We start from the raw sequence: 15476 nt of genomic DNA on the forward strand, positions 1-15476 counted from the left end.
GAAATCAAACAGAATAGAAGAAAGAAACTTGTGAACAATCATGAAAGTTTTAGAAATCAAACACTAAATATGAAGGTACAACACATGTTCACAGTTATACACAGATGCATTAATCAGTAGCTATGATACAACTGAGCTCCTTCTAAAAAATTATTTTATTAGGACCAGTAGCACAACAGCTACAAACTGAAGTGCCTACATGTCATGATTAATTCAAAGAATTAATGCTTTAAACTAACTGACATCCCAGACTGGTTATTCCATGCTCAGTGTGCCAGAGAAACCTTACAGAAATTTTTGCAGGCAGTGGGGTAACTAGCCATCCAAACAATAGATCCTGGGAACCATTTGCCCACACTGCTGCAACAGAGACAATATACAAACACACACAAAGAGGGAATAAAAACCCCCCATCCAAAAAGAAAAAACAAAACAAACAAACAAACAAAAAAAAAAAACCCCAACCAAATGACATTTAAAAGCAAACAAAATACACAGAACACCTAGGACAGATATAATACATGACTTCTCAATTAAAGAACAAAAAAATTGTTTTAAACAACAGAAGAGTCAAATGAAATACCACACTAAGTTTCTTAAATGTTGATAAATATAAAGCTACACTGAGCTGAAAGAAAAAAGAAACCACCAGATGTTTGTCTGATTATTTATAACTGAGCTCTTTATTATTTTTTTGCTCTGTTCAGATCACTCTCCCCCACCTGTAACACGATGAGATTAGATGCAAATATCTGAAGTGTTACTACTATAATTTTAGTTAGAGCTCAAAACACCAAATCTCTTCTTTTTTGTTTCCCCCACATTTCCAACCAAAGCAGTCTTAACTGACTGAAGATGTGTTGGCACAGAACAAAAGGAAATGCTCCTTCTGCAATGGATTTTAAATGATAAAATTTAAAAAGGATGAAAAATGCCACAGAATGACTTGTGAAAAAAAAAAAAAGAAAAAAAGAAAAAAAAAAAAAAAAGAAAAAAAAAACAAAATAAAGGCTTTTTAATATGAACTAAATTTCTAGTCCTGCTTTTTTATTGAAAGCACTGAGCCCTCTCATAGATCTCTCCTACTTTATACCTATCTCATACCAAGTCACCTATATTATTTGGATACAAATATTATATATGAAGTCACAGATTTAATTTGTTAACAAACACTTCTTGAGTAACTTCACAAGGATGCTTGATAGCTTTCTGATCTAGGCAGGCAAAATTAGAATCTCAGCCATTAATTTATTCCCACAATACAGCAAAGGAGTTTGTGCACCTTTTCACTACTTCTGTTTTGGGTGCTTCTCTTCCCTTGCCTCTCATTTATTTTCTCTGTCTCTCACACCCAGATCCCCTTCAGTGCAGGAATGCTTTACATTTGAGACACACAAAAAAGCTATTGTGATACAACTTATTAGATGATAATTTGACTGTGACAGCCATAAATACAAGCCACTTATGTTACCTTTGATTAAGTCATTTGACTTAGCTTAGCCTGTACTGTTTCTACTCCACTAAGACAGGTTCGAGCTGACATTTTGCTGGTCACTCATTAGAATTAATGTATTTCTTTGCCTTCAGCCTATTAACCTTGAAATTCACTGAAGTTTTAATCTTTTGCCCCAGGTGTACTTCCCCCCTTCTGGTTCCTTCACCACGACATTTAAATGAACCTCTTCCCAATTTTTATGCAACCTTGACTCCTTTCAGTTTATTTCTTGCAACTAGGCAACATCTTTCACAAACCACAAATACTGCTTCCTCGCTGATGTGTTCCTGAAAATTTAGGTTGAAGATTAGATTGAAGCTGAAGTTACAAGGCTGTAGGAATGGCCTTTCACAAAGGACAGTCCAGACAAACAGTCTGGTTTAACAGTTTTGTAATAGTATTAGCAGGATTACAGAAAATACATTTGCTTACAACCACAAGGCTGCATGTGACTTGGGAAGCCTTTCTCAGTGTGGTAAATGAACATTTTCACAGGATAATCTACTTTCTAGCTTTGATCTGTTTTCAAGTCAAACTGATGTTTGAGTCCACCCCACTAGTATCTTCTAGCAGCCACCTTGTTAGCCATTCAACACTAAGAACAGAAAACTTTCTCTGCTTTCCCACTGCACCCGCCTCTGTCATTACAAGTGTTTTTAGGTTCATTATAACTAGTATACATTAGTTATATAAACTGAGTAACTTTCTTTGATTCATACTTGTAACTTCCAGTTTATATTTGAAACCTATACTTCTCTGTTTACTTTCCATTCTAGCTGCTGAATTGCTTATGTGCAGGCTCTTGCCAGTTCATGTTCTCCCCTATAGCCACAGTCTCCTGTCTCCCATAGCCAGATTAAATTTAATTTATTTTTTTTTTTAATAAAAGAGCCTGAATATAAATTGTTCATACTATTTCAATTTTATCAACTAGCTACTGATTGCGACATCAATATTCAAATGACTGTGACATCAAGACTCAAAGTAACATACTAGTTCTTCACTTCAGAGGCAAGCTGTTGTCTCTGATCAACTTTGGAATGTACACAGAAGGCAAATCTTACTTTCTTATTGCAAAGTGTCCTCAATACCAGAATTTCCTCCCAGTCTTTCTTGTGAAAGCTGGGAGCCTGTTCTACGAGGTTACACAGGTGTCCAGAGCTAACATTCCCATGCTGAAAACTTCACTAAATCTTTCCAAAACCTGAACAGAAGCTGAACAATTTTGGTTTGCTATGTTTCATGCCACTCCTGTTGTTTACTCTCCTATTCTCTTTTAATCAAGCTGTTGAGTAACACTTGCATTGTAAATTCTCTAAGGCAAGACTGACACATTTATTATGCCTGTACAGCACTTTGTGCAGCAGGGTCCTACTCTAGCAGCACTATTTGCAAGAAACACACCTGTTTTAATAAATACAGAAACATATTTTAATTTTTCTTCTGAGAAAAACCTGAAGACAAAGAAGTTTAATTAATTAATTATTGAGGATACATGAAATAGCACTCCTTTTAGAGAAAATGACCAGTCTGTTTTATCAATGTGAGGTACACAATGCAAGGTGTTGTCTAATATCACAGACAACCCAGTGGATCTGATCCTGCATTTCTACAGAAAACAGAATTCCCTGGGATTCTGTAGAAGTCTTGCACATATAGTAGTAAGAGTGTTAGACTACATATAAAATATTGGAACATTTGAGAACTTCTATTTCTCTTTACAAAGCAGTTGTCTCAGCTTGGTTCAAGATGTCCAAGTTTTATGTCCAGTTTTATGTTCAAGATATCTGACCTTTTTCTTGGTTACAAAAGTTGCAAAAGTAACAGGGTCAAAATTTAAGTCATGTTTAATATGTTCAAGTATCAACCAGTGCAAACAAATGTTACCTATATGGTGTTCTTTAAGAAGCCAATCCAACTTGTTTTGCAAGGGTTCACAGCCAGAAACATTTGTAAAGATCTTACCTTCTAGAAAAGTCACCTCTTGTCAGAGAACACAATCTTCAGAGCAACAGCCACTCCCTAAATTCCCACATTGCTCAGGAGAGTTTCTTACCACTGACATTATTCACTGACATAAAAGCAGTGGCTGCCCTTCATAAGGGCAGTCAATGCAGGTATTATAGTATAATCAGCTACTGTTAAGGGTCAGACTAAGAAAAAGGCTAAGAAGTTTGCTAGATTATCAACAAAATGTAGGTAATTCCCTTGACATATTTTGGCAGAGTAACTCACCTGTATCACTCCTTCCATCATGTTCACCATCTTGTTGACTATTGCAATGACTTTGTGAGTACGCTCAGCAGGAGTGATGTCAGGTCTGTATTGGCTGGACAATACATACCGACATGTCATATACAAAACATATGTTGGTGACAGCTTAAAATGAACTGTTGAGCTATTTGTGTAATTTATAATGGCAGATAAGAAGGCATCTTCAGCTGTAGATGAAGAGGAAAAGAAACAGCGTGTCATAAATCCAAAGACAGAAAGAAAATGAAAGAAAACAATTTCCTAACTTGAGGCATAAAGGATTTTCTTTGGGAGAAGGAGAGGAAGGGGGAGCAACTTACAGGAATTTGAACTCTAAGTTGTCTATTATGTACTGCAGTTAGTTAGACACACTAACAAAACACTTCTATATAAAGCCAGAAAATCTGATCATTGGGAACATATCTCTACTATTTCCCATCTACTGAAAATTTGCATCATCAAGGGAACAGGAAAAAGCAAGATTTCTCTTGCACATTTTACTCCAACAAAGCTCTCATATTAATAAAAATCAGTCTTTGCTTGCTCACAAATCTATTTAGTTTCAAATATTTGAAGGATGGACAATCATCCAGTATGTTATTTTTTCTACCAGATCTGAGGCCTTAAAAACCTGGGAACTAAGATAATAAAAATTTAAACTCTACGTGACAATGTAAACCTAATCAGATTTCATAGAAAATAGATTTTCACCAAGATTCAATCTTGGTGACACAAGGCATAGAAAACAATGAGTCCAAGGTACTGTTGAGGAGATGGGATGAACTTTTTTTTCACATTTAATCTGAATATCTGAAGATAGAGTTGAAATGCAATCAGAATTGAGATATGCATGAACATGCCTCAATATCTAAAGTATCTGTTCACCCTCCCAACAAAACTAGCTATACTACTAGACTGTCTAGCATCTGTATAGTCATCATTTCTTTCAACATTTACTTAAGTTTTCAATCTGACTGAAATATTACAGGACAGAAGAAAGCATTAACAGGTTAGTATTGTAACTTTACAATTTACTCACAGCTTTCCCTGAATTCAATACTGGCAGGCAATATCAGTTCTGGTCCATGACTATCCTGAGATCTAAAGAAAGATGAGAAAAATTGAAACAAATAATCCACATGGGTGATATTAACTACTGTAAAACTACCTATTTCTCCAAATACATTGGTTCCAAATATTGACACAACAACCTTTCACATAATGACCCTTTCTTTACCTTTCCTCCAGAATCATTCAAGCTGTATTTGCCAGCAACACAACAGATAAAAAACGGACTTGAACTGTGGAGTCTGTGATATTAATGAACACCCTCTTGTGCGCTGCACAGCAGACCGATAGGATCAGTTTGCCATCTGCCATTGACAGGATTCAAGTAACAAATTATTCATGGACACATGAAAGAAACTGAATGAAGCTTTGCCTGACACATCAGCTTAGTTACAACAAATGTACTTTGCTGCCTTTCACGCTCTCAAAATTTATGAAGACTTAGTCAACCTATTTGTCCTTTTTTCTGGTAGAGGAAAAGGAGGTCAAACCCAGTCCCTACCCCCACCTAGCTGTTGCCACACTGCACTAAGAAACAGCAATCAGCCCCAGAATTGTCCTCACTGAAACTGACTGCAGAGCTATTTCTTACCAGAACCTATCAGAGAAATCAGAGAGTAGAAAACTGATCAGAGATTTGACTTTTCTGATGCCTGCAAAAAGTTAAGTATGTATTTCACAGAATCACAGAATCTCCTGAGAGGAAGGGACCCATCAGAATCATTGAGTCCAACTCCTGGCCCTACATATGACACTCCAAGAGTCACAGCATGTGTGTGAGAGCATTGTTCAAACACTTCTTGAACTCTGCCAGGCTGGTGCTGTGACCTCTTCCCTGGGGAGCTGTTACACTGTTCCAGTGCCCGACCACCCTCAGGTGAAAAACCTTTTCTTAATTTCCATCCTCTCATTAGTGCCCCAAGTGGAGGCATCACCTGAGCTGTTCTCTGCAGCTGGGCACCCATTTTTAGGAAATACATAAAAGCTTAACATCTTCTACACGCAATAACCATTTTAACCACATGCAACACAACAGGCAGCTTTCTATTTTCCCCAACAACTTTAATAAAGAAAGGAATGTAATATAATTATATTAATCTCATTCTTCTGAAGATTATTAGTTATGCCACAAAGCAGAGATACATCACTGAAAGCTTTTATTCAGTTATCTCCTGTAGTAAAAATCCACAATACAATTTTGATGATGTCAAAAGATCTAAAACTAAATTTTATCATATTGAATCCAAAAATCTGGGGTACCTTTGGGTTTTGGTGGGGGTTTGTTTGGTTACTTGCTTTTTTACAAACTCGGAAAACCTCAAACCAGCAGAGAACTCAGGTTATGCCACCTACATAATGCCTTATTATAAGAAGTGCTCAGCGAATCAAATTTCTGGGGAGTTGAAAGTTAAGGAATGTTAAAAAACTTAAAAGTTAAGGCAGTATGTACAGAAATTTCTGCCATTTCAGTTATATTTCAAACATGACAGCATGCTGTCTTTATGAAAAGCACCCAGCTGGTGTGTAAATTGTAATATTTTGTGTCTTTATTGCTATAAATTTAAAATGAACTAATCTGTCACTACTTGCACACTGTCAAAAGTGTACCATCTTCACTGAGAACTTAATTACTTCCATAGAAAAATTACTAATACACAGCATTATAAAACCAAACTATAAGGACCACTCCAAAGCAATTTTTAATCTTTCATTATAGGAAGGGTAATAAGCGATAGAAATATTTTAACAAACTGGCTAGTAACCAGTGACAGATTTCAGCTGATGATTTATTTTATTTTCCTTAAAACAAAATGATATTGATCAGTTTCAGCACAAACATAGGAACTGGATTGCCAGCCAATGAGAGAAAATGTGTCATGAATGATGAGACCTGATATTAATGCAAGATTGCTTACAGACTTCTGGAAATTTGCCATGAGACAAATTAATACAAAGTATTCTTTAAAAATTGTTAATTTAACTGTAAATTGGTTGTCTAGGAACTGATACAGTAATCAATTATTTAACCATCCTAATAGGAGCTCCCTTCAACAAACCATGGAGTCATAGGATGGTCTGTGTTGAAATGGGCTCTTGAAGGTCATCTAGTTCCAAACCCTGTACCATCTTCCTCCTTCCCCTAAGGACACACAAAATAAATACTCTCTAATTAAGCTTTGCACATTTAGAGATCTAAATTGAAGTAATTCTCTGTGCTTCTGATATGATAACACATTTTAAGGGATACATTTCTAAGTGTATATTGTCTTTATGCTATTGCTCTTAGAGATAAAGCCTCTCTGTGGTAATGAAATTCTTTGAGCTAAACCAATCTGAAAGTCTAGTTTGGCTTAGAAGGGCCATAAAATATTAATTAGGGGTTGCCTCATCTCTTAGTATAGTGTAAGGTAATATTACACTTTAAAATTGCAATAAACACAATAATGCAGTCTCCTGATATTCCTGTATTCTCAATTGTCTCTCATAAACTGCATAAAAAATGGAAACACCCTTGTGTTTAAGTCAGAATACTAGCTATGTATAAATTTTTAAGGCATGCTAAAGCAAGGAATCAGGTAAGTATCTGCATTCACTTAACACCACTTACATATCATCCTACTTTTTCCAACCAAACACATCTTGAAGGACTCCTGAAAGGTATCCAAGGCAAAAAATTATCTTTTCTCATTTTTATTATATGTTTGCTCATGTTAATTGTAGTCAGCTATCTCATGAGCATGTATGACCACAATCCTTAACTAAATAGTCATTATGTTTGATTTCCAAGAATCATATGACAATCGGAACAATCATACTCAGTAAGTAAACTGGAGTTATGTTTTCAGATCTCAATTATTCTTATTTCTAGAAATGAAAAAAAAACAACATGGCAGCCAAGTTCTAATCTTTGGTCTTCAACCCAATCCGTGAGTTATTGGAAGAAAGTATTATTTGTCTTATTATTCACCTTTATAGAGCAGTGATGAACAGACAGAGTACCCACAAAAACATTCAGTGTGGGGTGGAAGTTGTACAGTAACAAGGACCTGAAACTTGCCAGTGATGAATTTTTGATTTTTTAAACTAATAAAGCAGTTCACAATTACTGTCCTTACAGTTCACAAAATGAGACCAGAGTATCCTGGAGGAAACCTAACTAAAGGCCCACAAAATACATCCATGTATATTCCATGTATTCAGACAAATTCATTGCCCAATTTGTCAAGTCCTGACATCCTAATCTGACATCCTGACATTGCTAATTTGTTATTCTCATGAACACAGTGCATGTATCTGAGAAAGAGCACATGACAGAAGTGCTGTATTTTGATAAATAATACACAACACATACTACAGACATGTAAGACATATACTGAAATAAAACATCAATGTCAGGGCTGATAATGAAGATCTCTGAGGCTGTAGTTATCACAAATTTAAATGTGATCTAGATGCCTCTGAAAATATTTTCTGCACACAGGAACTATGGTGAAAAAACCTTTGTAAAAACTAGCATATGAATACTCCCTTTAGAAGGAATTTAAGAAGTTAAAAAAACCCCAACAAATGAACCCAAGATACAGCTCACAGATGGCCCTGTGTTTTTGAAATACAGAACTACAGCACAAGATAATCCTCTTCATAGGAATTTAATAAACTTCATACAGAGGCATAGATCAAGAAATATTAACAGCAGAAGCCTCAGTAACTTCTGACAGGATATAAAAAGTTCAAAAAGAGGCTTTGTTATCTTTTATGAGGAAAATTACAATTAAAATACTAGTAATTCAAGAAGGAGTTAAATCTTCACAACCCGAATAAAATTCTAAAAAGAATCTGAAGATGACCAGGCAGTCTAACAAGAGAGTAGAACTGAGTTGTATTCTAGTCTAACTTCACTGAAAGTATTAAAAAATGTCCCTGCTATAGGACCCTTGAACATTCAAGTTCAAGTGGAAGCACAATTTTCTGCCCCTTTTTGGTTGTATTTATTTCCTAACACTCACATCTTGGAACTCTCTTTTCTCTCTAGTGAATAATATATCAATTTAAAGGTACAGAAAGCTTCATACTGCAAGCTTTACAACTTGGATCACTGCACATTTTAACCCTGCAGCACATTTACCTTACCTTTCATCCATTTATCACTGCTGTTCATCTAAATTTAAAAGTTGATTTATGTAGACAGAAATAAATCTTTTATTTTTTGAAAGATTCGAAAAAAATTCTATTCACATTCTCACTGATTTGCTGAGGTGTGATAGGAGACTCTTGAGATCATCTGATCCAACTTCCCTGCTCAAAAGAGGGTCAACAAGAGCAAGTTGCTCACTACCCTGGTCCAGTCAGGTTTTAAGTATCTTCAAGGACAGAGACTCCACACCCGCTGACAACAGCACAGTAGACATAGCAATGACCTGGTTATTTCACTCTCCAGAGTAAATCACATCATCTTGCCACTGACAAATGAAAATTATAAGTAAGTGTACTTTTCATTTCATATGACATGCCTAACCACAAATCAACAACGATGTGACATGACTATCAGCCTGACTTTACAAAAGGAGAACCACAAATAACAGAATACTGAAGCAAAGTATTATTTTTTTTGGATTTTTTAAGTATTGTGAAGTTTTTTGCTTTGGTTAATCCTGGGGTTTATTTGGAGAGACATCTCAAAGGAAATATTGTTCTCTTTACAGAAAACCAGATCATTTAAAATACTTTAACACAGCACTTGATCTACTGGAAAAACACATCCATTTTTTCCATTCTGAGAAGTAACGGATCCCACATTTCCTACCTGCTGTCCTGTCTGCGGTAATCCTGCTGGTCTATTCTAATCATCGGCTTCACCATTCCTCGCTCGGCTGTGCTGGATGCGGATGATGTCCTGTCACCGTCCAGCCTGCTGGTGCTCTAATTCAAAACAGCAGGACAGGTGCTTAGCATGCAAGCACTGCATGAGCCAGTATTTGTGCCTAGCAGCACTAAAATGAAGCTGAGGTCTGAGGCTTGAAAAGAGACGGGGAAACAGAAGAAGGGAGTATGGCACAGAGAGCGACAGCTCAGCAGGCGTTTTCACCACAGTGAAGCACTGAAGAGCCTGCTTCCAATTCAACATACAGCAACAGCCAGCTAGGAGCAGCTTTGTTAATGCATTGCTAGAATTTATAATGCAGCTTTCAAACATCTTTAATTAAAAGCTACATAGCTATCAGTGCAAGGTCAGAATAAGTTGGGAACTTTAGATTAGAGACAAAGTTAAATGTGTTTACAAATTTAAAACTGGTCATGTTCCCTCCCTCTGCTTCTGCAATAGCTCCAAGTGTTTGCACTACTGACCTATAATATAATTTATCCTGATCTCAAGGATAGTCTGATCTGGCAGGCAGTACAAAATTTCCAAGACAAGAAGGGGCAATTCAAACGGTGTTATTTTTTTTATGTACCATTTAATTTGTTTTCTTTTGGTGTCTCACGCTCCTTAGTAGGAAGCTTTTAATTTATGATTTCTAATTCAATCAAAACCTATCAGGAATGTGACAAATACGCTGCTTTAGGCAGCAAAATAAATAGCAATTCTTTTCAGCATGAAAAGTAGAAAACAAGACATCAGTAAAATATAAAGTATTTCAACATTTCGTAAGAAATTTCTAGGACTAAATAATTTGCTTCAACATCGGAAAACCTGCCAACATCTGCATAAGTGCATCTCAAAGCAAGAGTTTGAACTAAATCACTTTTCACCACCACATCTCAGAGAACCTTCATTAAACTTACTGTTACCCCTTTTCCAAACAGAAAAGCAAACTTAGAAGAGAGCAAACGTTAGTAAATGAGTGATTCACCAGTGTTTTAACAAGATGTTGTACACAGTCTCAAACAGTACAACTAAAAAAGAAACTAAACTTTCCCATTAACCCCTAGGTCCACTAGAAGTACTTTTTTAATGACTGTGAATTAGATAGGATATATAGTTCATAGGGTAAGAAGTATTCGATATAATAAAGCCAGAAATTCTTATTATTAGAAATTTTAAGACATTTTATTAGTCTACAAAATTTCTGTTCTTCCTTCTAAAATATCACTAAAATTCCTATCAGAAGTAGGTAAAGAACACATGTAAGATAAAAGAAAACATTATCTGTTGCTACAAAGAGAGAAACTGAATTAAAAGTCTGTGGTAGGAAAACAAATAAGACTAAAAATAATTTCAAAAGCCATCAGAGTTATTAATACCTACACTGCTGCATTAATATCACTAAATATTTACAAGTATTTCAGTTTTGTAGAAGTAGAAATAAATCATAAAAGGGAATGCAGTTCTGGGAAGATTACTCCATTTCATACTGCTGAAATAATTCATTCTCTCATTTCATCTGAGGCGTGTGATCATAGTAAGTAAGGCATTAACTATTGTGTCATTTACTCTATTTGTTTGCTCTTGGAAAATGCAATTCTGAAAGAAAATCTATTAACAGAAAGTGCAGAAAGAAAGCAAGAAAAGATTATCACCTCATAAAATGTTTATAATTGTGACTGCAGAGACAGTTTGTTTAGTCAATGTGTGTACAGGAGCTCTATTGAAGTCTAAAGTCACATCCATTAAATTTTAAAAGCCTAGTTAAACTAAAATTGAACACCCTTTCACATTTTATATAAAACATTTATTTACCCCATCACAAATGACAACAACCATATGTTACATACACAAGGTAACAATGTACCAGTTACAAGAATCAATACCTGCATGTAATCTGCTTTCTGTAGGTCAATTTGGGGAGAAACTACTTCAGGTTTGGAGTTCCCCTTCCTAAAAAATGTTACTAGTCTTGGCATGAGATGCATGCCCAACACCAATAAAAAATTAAACAAAAGAGTTTTAGGGGGGAAAAAAAACAACCCAAATATAAAATAATAACAGATATAATATCTGACCCCATCCACAATGAAAACAGCTGGGGAGACTGATAAATTGGCCACACTACCCCAAATATTACTGATGTTGTAATTTTGATTTAACTCATACGTGCTCTTTTTTATTGCTAACTCAGTCATAATACAATACCTTGCTTGCTGGTAATGCTGTTCCACTGTGAATATCTCCCTCCAGATCAAATGTGGTTTCCTGGACAGCTCTATAAGCAAGATAATATAATTTCTAAAACATATTGGAAATGTTGTTAAACATTTAACAAACAAGGAACAGAGTAACTAAAATTAGTGAATTAAAATTTAAGGTTTATACCATGAGTCCAGTTAATATTACCTTTTTTAATACTGTATTAGTTCTTCACATTAATAAAATCTAAAAATATTTAAACTCATAATTTCATTTTCAAAAGAAGATTCTTAGCTGATTTCTTCCCAGTCAAGTGAGAAAATATAAATACACATATACATAATACACATAAAACATGTTCATGGCATCACATTCACTACAGAAGACTAGCTACAATTTTTTACTCAACTCTTTAGTATTAAATGTACAGTATAATGTAAATAATTCATAAATCATAGTAATGTATATTACTACCTCCTTATTCTAAAGATTAAAAAAAAAAAATTTGATTGTTCAAGCTGCAACAGCCCTTTGCGATAGATCTTATTGTCCAGATAAAGCTCTGCAGCAATACAGTGCTTTCCAGCACTGCAAATCTGCAAGAGCACTTATTTATTGATCGACAGGGTAAATGCAAAATGAACTCAAGATTTAAGCAGGAATATTACATGACAGCCACATAGCTGGAGGTCTTACTGCAGACAGGGCCTACAAAAAGCACAGTGCCCTTCCATAAGAAAATACAGTGGAGAAAAAATAAAAGTGGTTAAAGCATATATCTATATTAACTCAGCAGATAAGCTTCTTTTCCTAGGTATCTTTCACTCATCTCCAAGCCAATTTGTTACTTTTCTAAATGACATTATATTATATAATAATGTGTTTATTAAGAATAATAGGCTTGTTTGGACCCAGAGAAGATGGAAAATAGGATGTTGGGTTTTTTATCCCTACTACACAAACTGATTTTGAAATTGTTTCTTCTGAGTCTTTCTATAGTCACTGAACAAAACCCCTATGAGTCACAGCATCTATGATCAGTATTTTTATTATGCACCTATCAAAAATATGAATGAGAAACTGCAGGGTAGACTTCCGTACTGTCAGTCCTTGCAACACAGAAACTAGTGGGTAAGTAATCACACTATAAAAAGTAGTTTTCATATTGAGACATGCAGTTCCCTATCTTAACAGACTCATTTAATGACTGCTTCATTTCAAACTCCTTTTAGTGGAATTTTGAAAGTTATTATCTGAGAAAAAACAAAAACCAGACTCTCTGAGAACATTCAGCAACTTCTTGACTTTTCCTGGATCATGGATGAACTGTGAAATACATGAAAATGAGGCATTATAGTGTTTTTCACACAGAAGTGAGCATGAGGAAAACTTGAATACTTCATAATGAAAAAGACACTTGCTAATCCTACATAAAATCACAAGGTGGAGCTCAAGTATTAAAATTATATACTTAATCTTTCAAATGAGTTCACACACCAGTCCCTGCCCATTTATAATGCTCTGACTCTGTATTTTTTCCCAAGGCTCCCCTTCTAACCTCAGAAGAATGAAAAACAATTTTACTCACCCAGTTTTGTGTCTCGGACCTTTGACCATAAGACTTGTGTCAGTAGATCTTTTGGAAATAATATGGTCCTGAGTAGGATCCACAAACTTAAATACGTGAGAAGACCCAAACTGAACCTTCATTCCACTTTGCAGCATGGTGGTTTCTGAAATACGCTGACCTTCCACATACGTTTCAGCATCAATGCTTCTCGGGGTTACAGTGACAACTCCATCCATATTAGTGAGGTCACAGTGATGAGGCTGAATTCCCGGACCAAATAACTGGGAATAAAATTAACAAAGAATGAATTAAATTATACAGCAGCAGAAATAAAAAACAAAGACTAAGATGTATCTTCCCCTATTTACAAACTAGTTATTTAACGTTGCTTGATTATGAATTTACAGAGATGAGGGGTACAAAATCAGTGAGTTTCACCTCATTTTTCAATGCAACAAGAATAATAAAACACACATTTAACTAACATGTGCAGCAGACATCCCTTAATGAAATATTTTTCACTGTTTTGGTCATATACTGTTTACTTCCACTTGCTGTTTTATACAAACTCTCACTATGCAAATAATTGTAAATCAAGTAAATGCGCTGCTACGGATCCAGGGTACTGTAAGAGACTCCCTGGAATGAATTTCATACAAATATGCTTGTTTTATGCTCTTAAGAAATTGTACCTCAATGGGATTAAGAAAGCCATTACACAGTTACAATAACACTGATATGCACTATTTGACCCCTTGACAAAAAGGAAAACTCCATTTTAAATAATAAAGTCCTTAAATAATAAAAAGTTGACTTAAAATAATAAAACCCTTCACTTAGATCAAGAGTAGAAGTCAATTAAAACAGTAACGACCATTAATACAAAATTTTAGCAATATATTACCCTTCAAGCTTTGAAGGGTTTTTACAGCATATTTTATTAGATTCCACAATGACACATAACACACTAGAGATCAGATCAGTGCTGTAATATGAGTCTGCTTTTCTCCATACCTGAATGGAATTGTCATCAAATTTTTCGGTTCCAACTTCAGTGACACTTAATTGTAGACGATAGAGCTTTGGCTTATCTCTGGAGTCAGAACCATCTGTACAGCAAGCGACAAATATTAATTTGCAAGTTAATAAAGTTCAAATATTCACACAGTATTTCTACATTTACTGCAACTTAGTTCAGAATAGCAATGTTCACAAAAAAAGAAAACCCGAGTGACGTTCTTTCAAGATTGCTGAGAACTTGGCTGTTCCTCATAATGTAAGAACCTTGAAAGTAGAGAAAGCATACTTGAAGCAGCTGTTTACTACAAATGCAAAGAACAAAGTAATCAAGAACTACTATTCTGAACACATAGTGAAAAACCTTTTCTATTTCCTTAGTAATTTAAGCAATACAACAGTTTTTGTAAATCTTTAAGATTTTGTATGTGTATGTGTTTAGAAGATAAGGAAAATAAAATACCTGCAGATCCCCACATTAACAGTATATACTCATCTTACTAAAGCACACATTTATCAGCAATATCTGTTGTCAACTCATCCACTGTACCAAACTAGTTTTAATTCATCAGATACTGAACTACAGCAATATTGAAAGACAACCCTACAAAACATTTACCTTTGACAGCTTTAGTCTAAATATATAGGACTTTAGCACTTCTGGCCTTATCTTTATAGTTCCACCAAACTATATTTTCATCTCACAGAAAATGAGGCAAAAAATAAAGTCCAACTTCCTACTCCCCTCAGAAATACATACTGTCCAAATTAAAATTTCCCAAGATCCACTGGACATAAAAAGTGTACACAATTTAGCTGGTGCCTTCACAGGCTAACACAAATGGACTTTGGCATACACATAAATCCTCTCCACTTCCCAGAAAATCCTCTAACTTTAAATATGAGCAGAAATTGAAGTAACACTGTCATTTCTAACTTCTCTCCAATCTCTGCTCCAAAGCGAAGTTGTAAAAAAGAGAGGATGCAAGACAAAATGTGGAAATGAA

At 35.1% G+C, this 15476-nt stretch overlaps 1 protein-coding gene across 18 annotated transcripts in view; it reads right to left on the bottom strand.

The window, feature by feature from the left end:
- The window catches only part of AFDN (afadin, adherens junction formation factor), a 118253-nt gene that overhangs the window by 52265 nt on the left and 50512 nt on the right, over positions 1-15476 (bottom strand). For all 18 annotated transcript variants that reach the window (XM_058833907.1, XM_058833899.1, XM_058833900.1 and 15 more), the window contains 6 exons: positions 14467-14561; positions 13471-13733; positions 11889-11958; positions 9621-9736; positions 4788-4849; positions 3731-3936 (listed from right to left, as the gene is read on the bottom strand). In XM_058833907.1, the coding sequence (XP_058689890.1) occupies positions 3731-3936; positions 4788-4849; positions 9621-9736; positions 11889-11958; positions 13471-13733; positions 14467-14561 (812 nt within the window). The remainder of the gene's footprint in view (positions 1-3730; positions 3937-4787; positions 4850-9620; positions 9737-11888; positions 11959-13470; positions 13734-14466; positions 14562-15476) is intronic.

This window comes from Poecile atricapillus, chromosome 3 (assembly GCF_030490865.1).
Source record: "Poecile atricapillus isolate bPoeAtr1 chromosome 3, bPoeAtr1.hap1, whole genome shotgun sequence".
In the NCBI taxonomy this organism is placed as follows: domain Eukaryota; kingdom Metazoa; phylum Chordata; class Aves; order Passeriformes; family Paridae; genus Poecile; species Poecile atricapillus.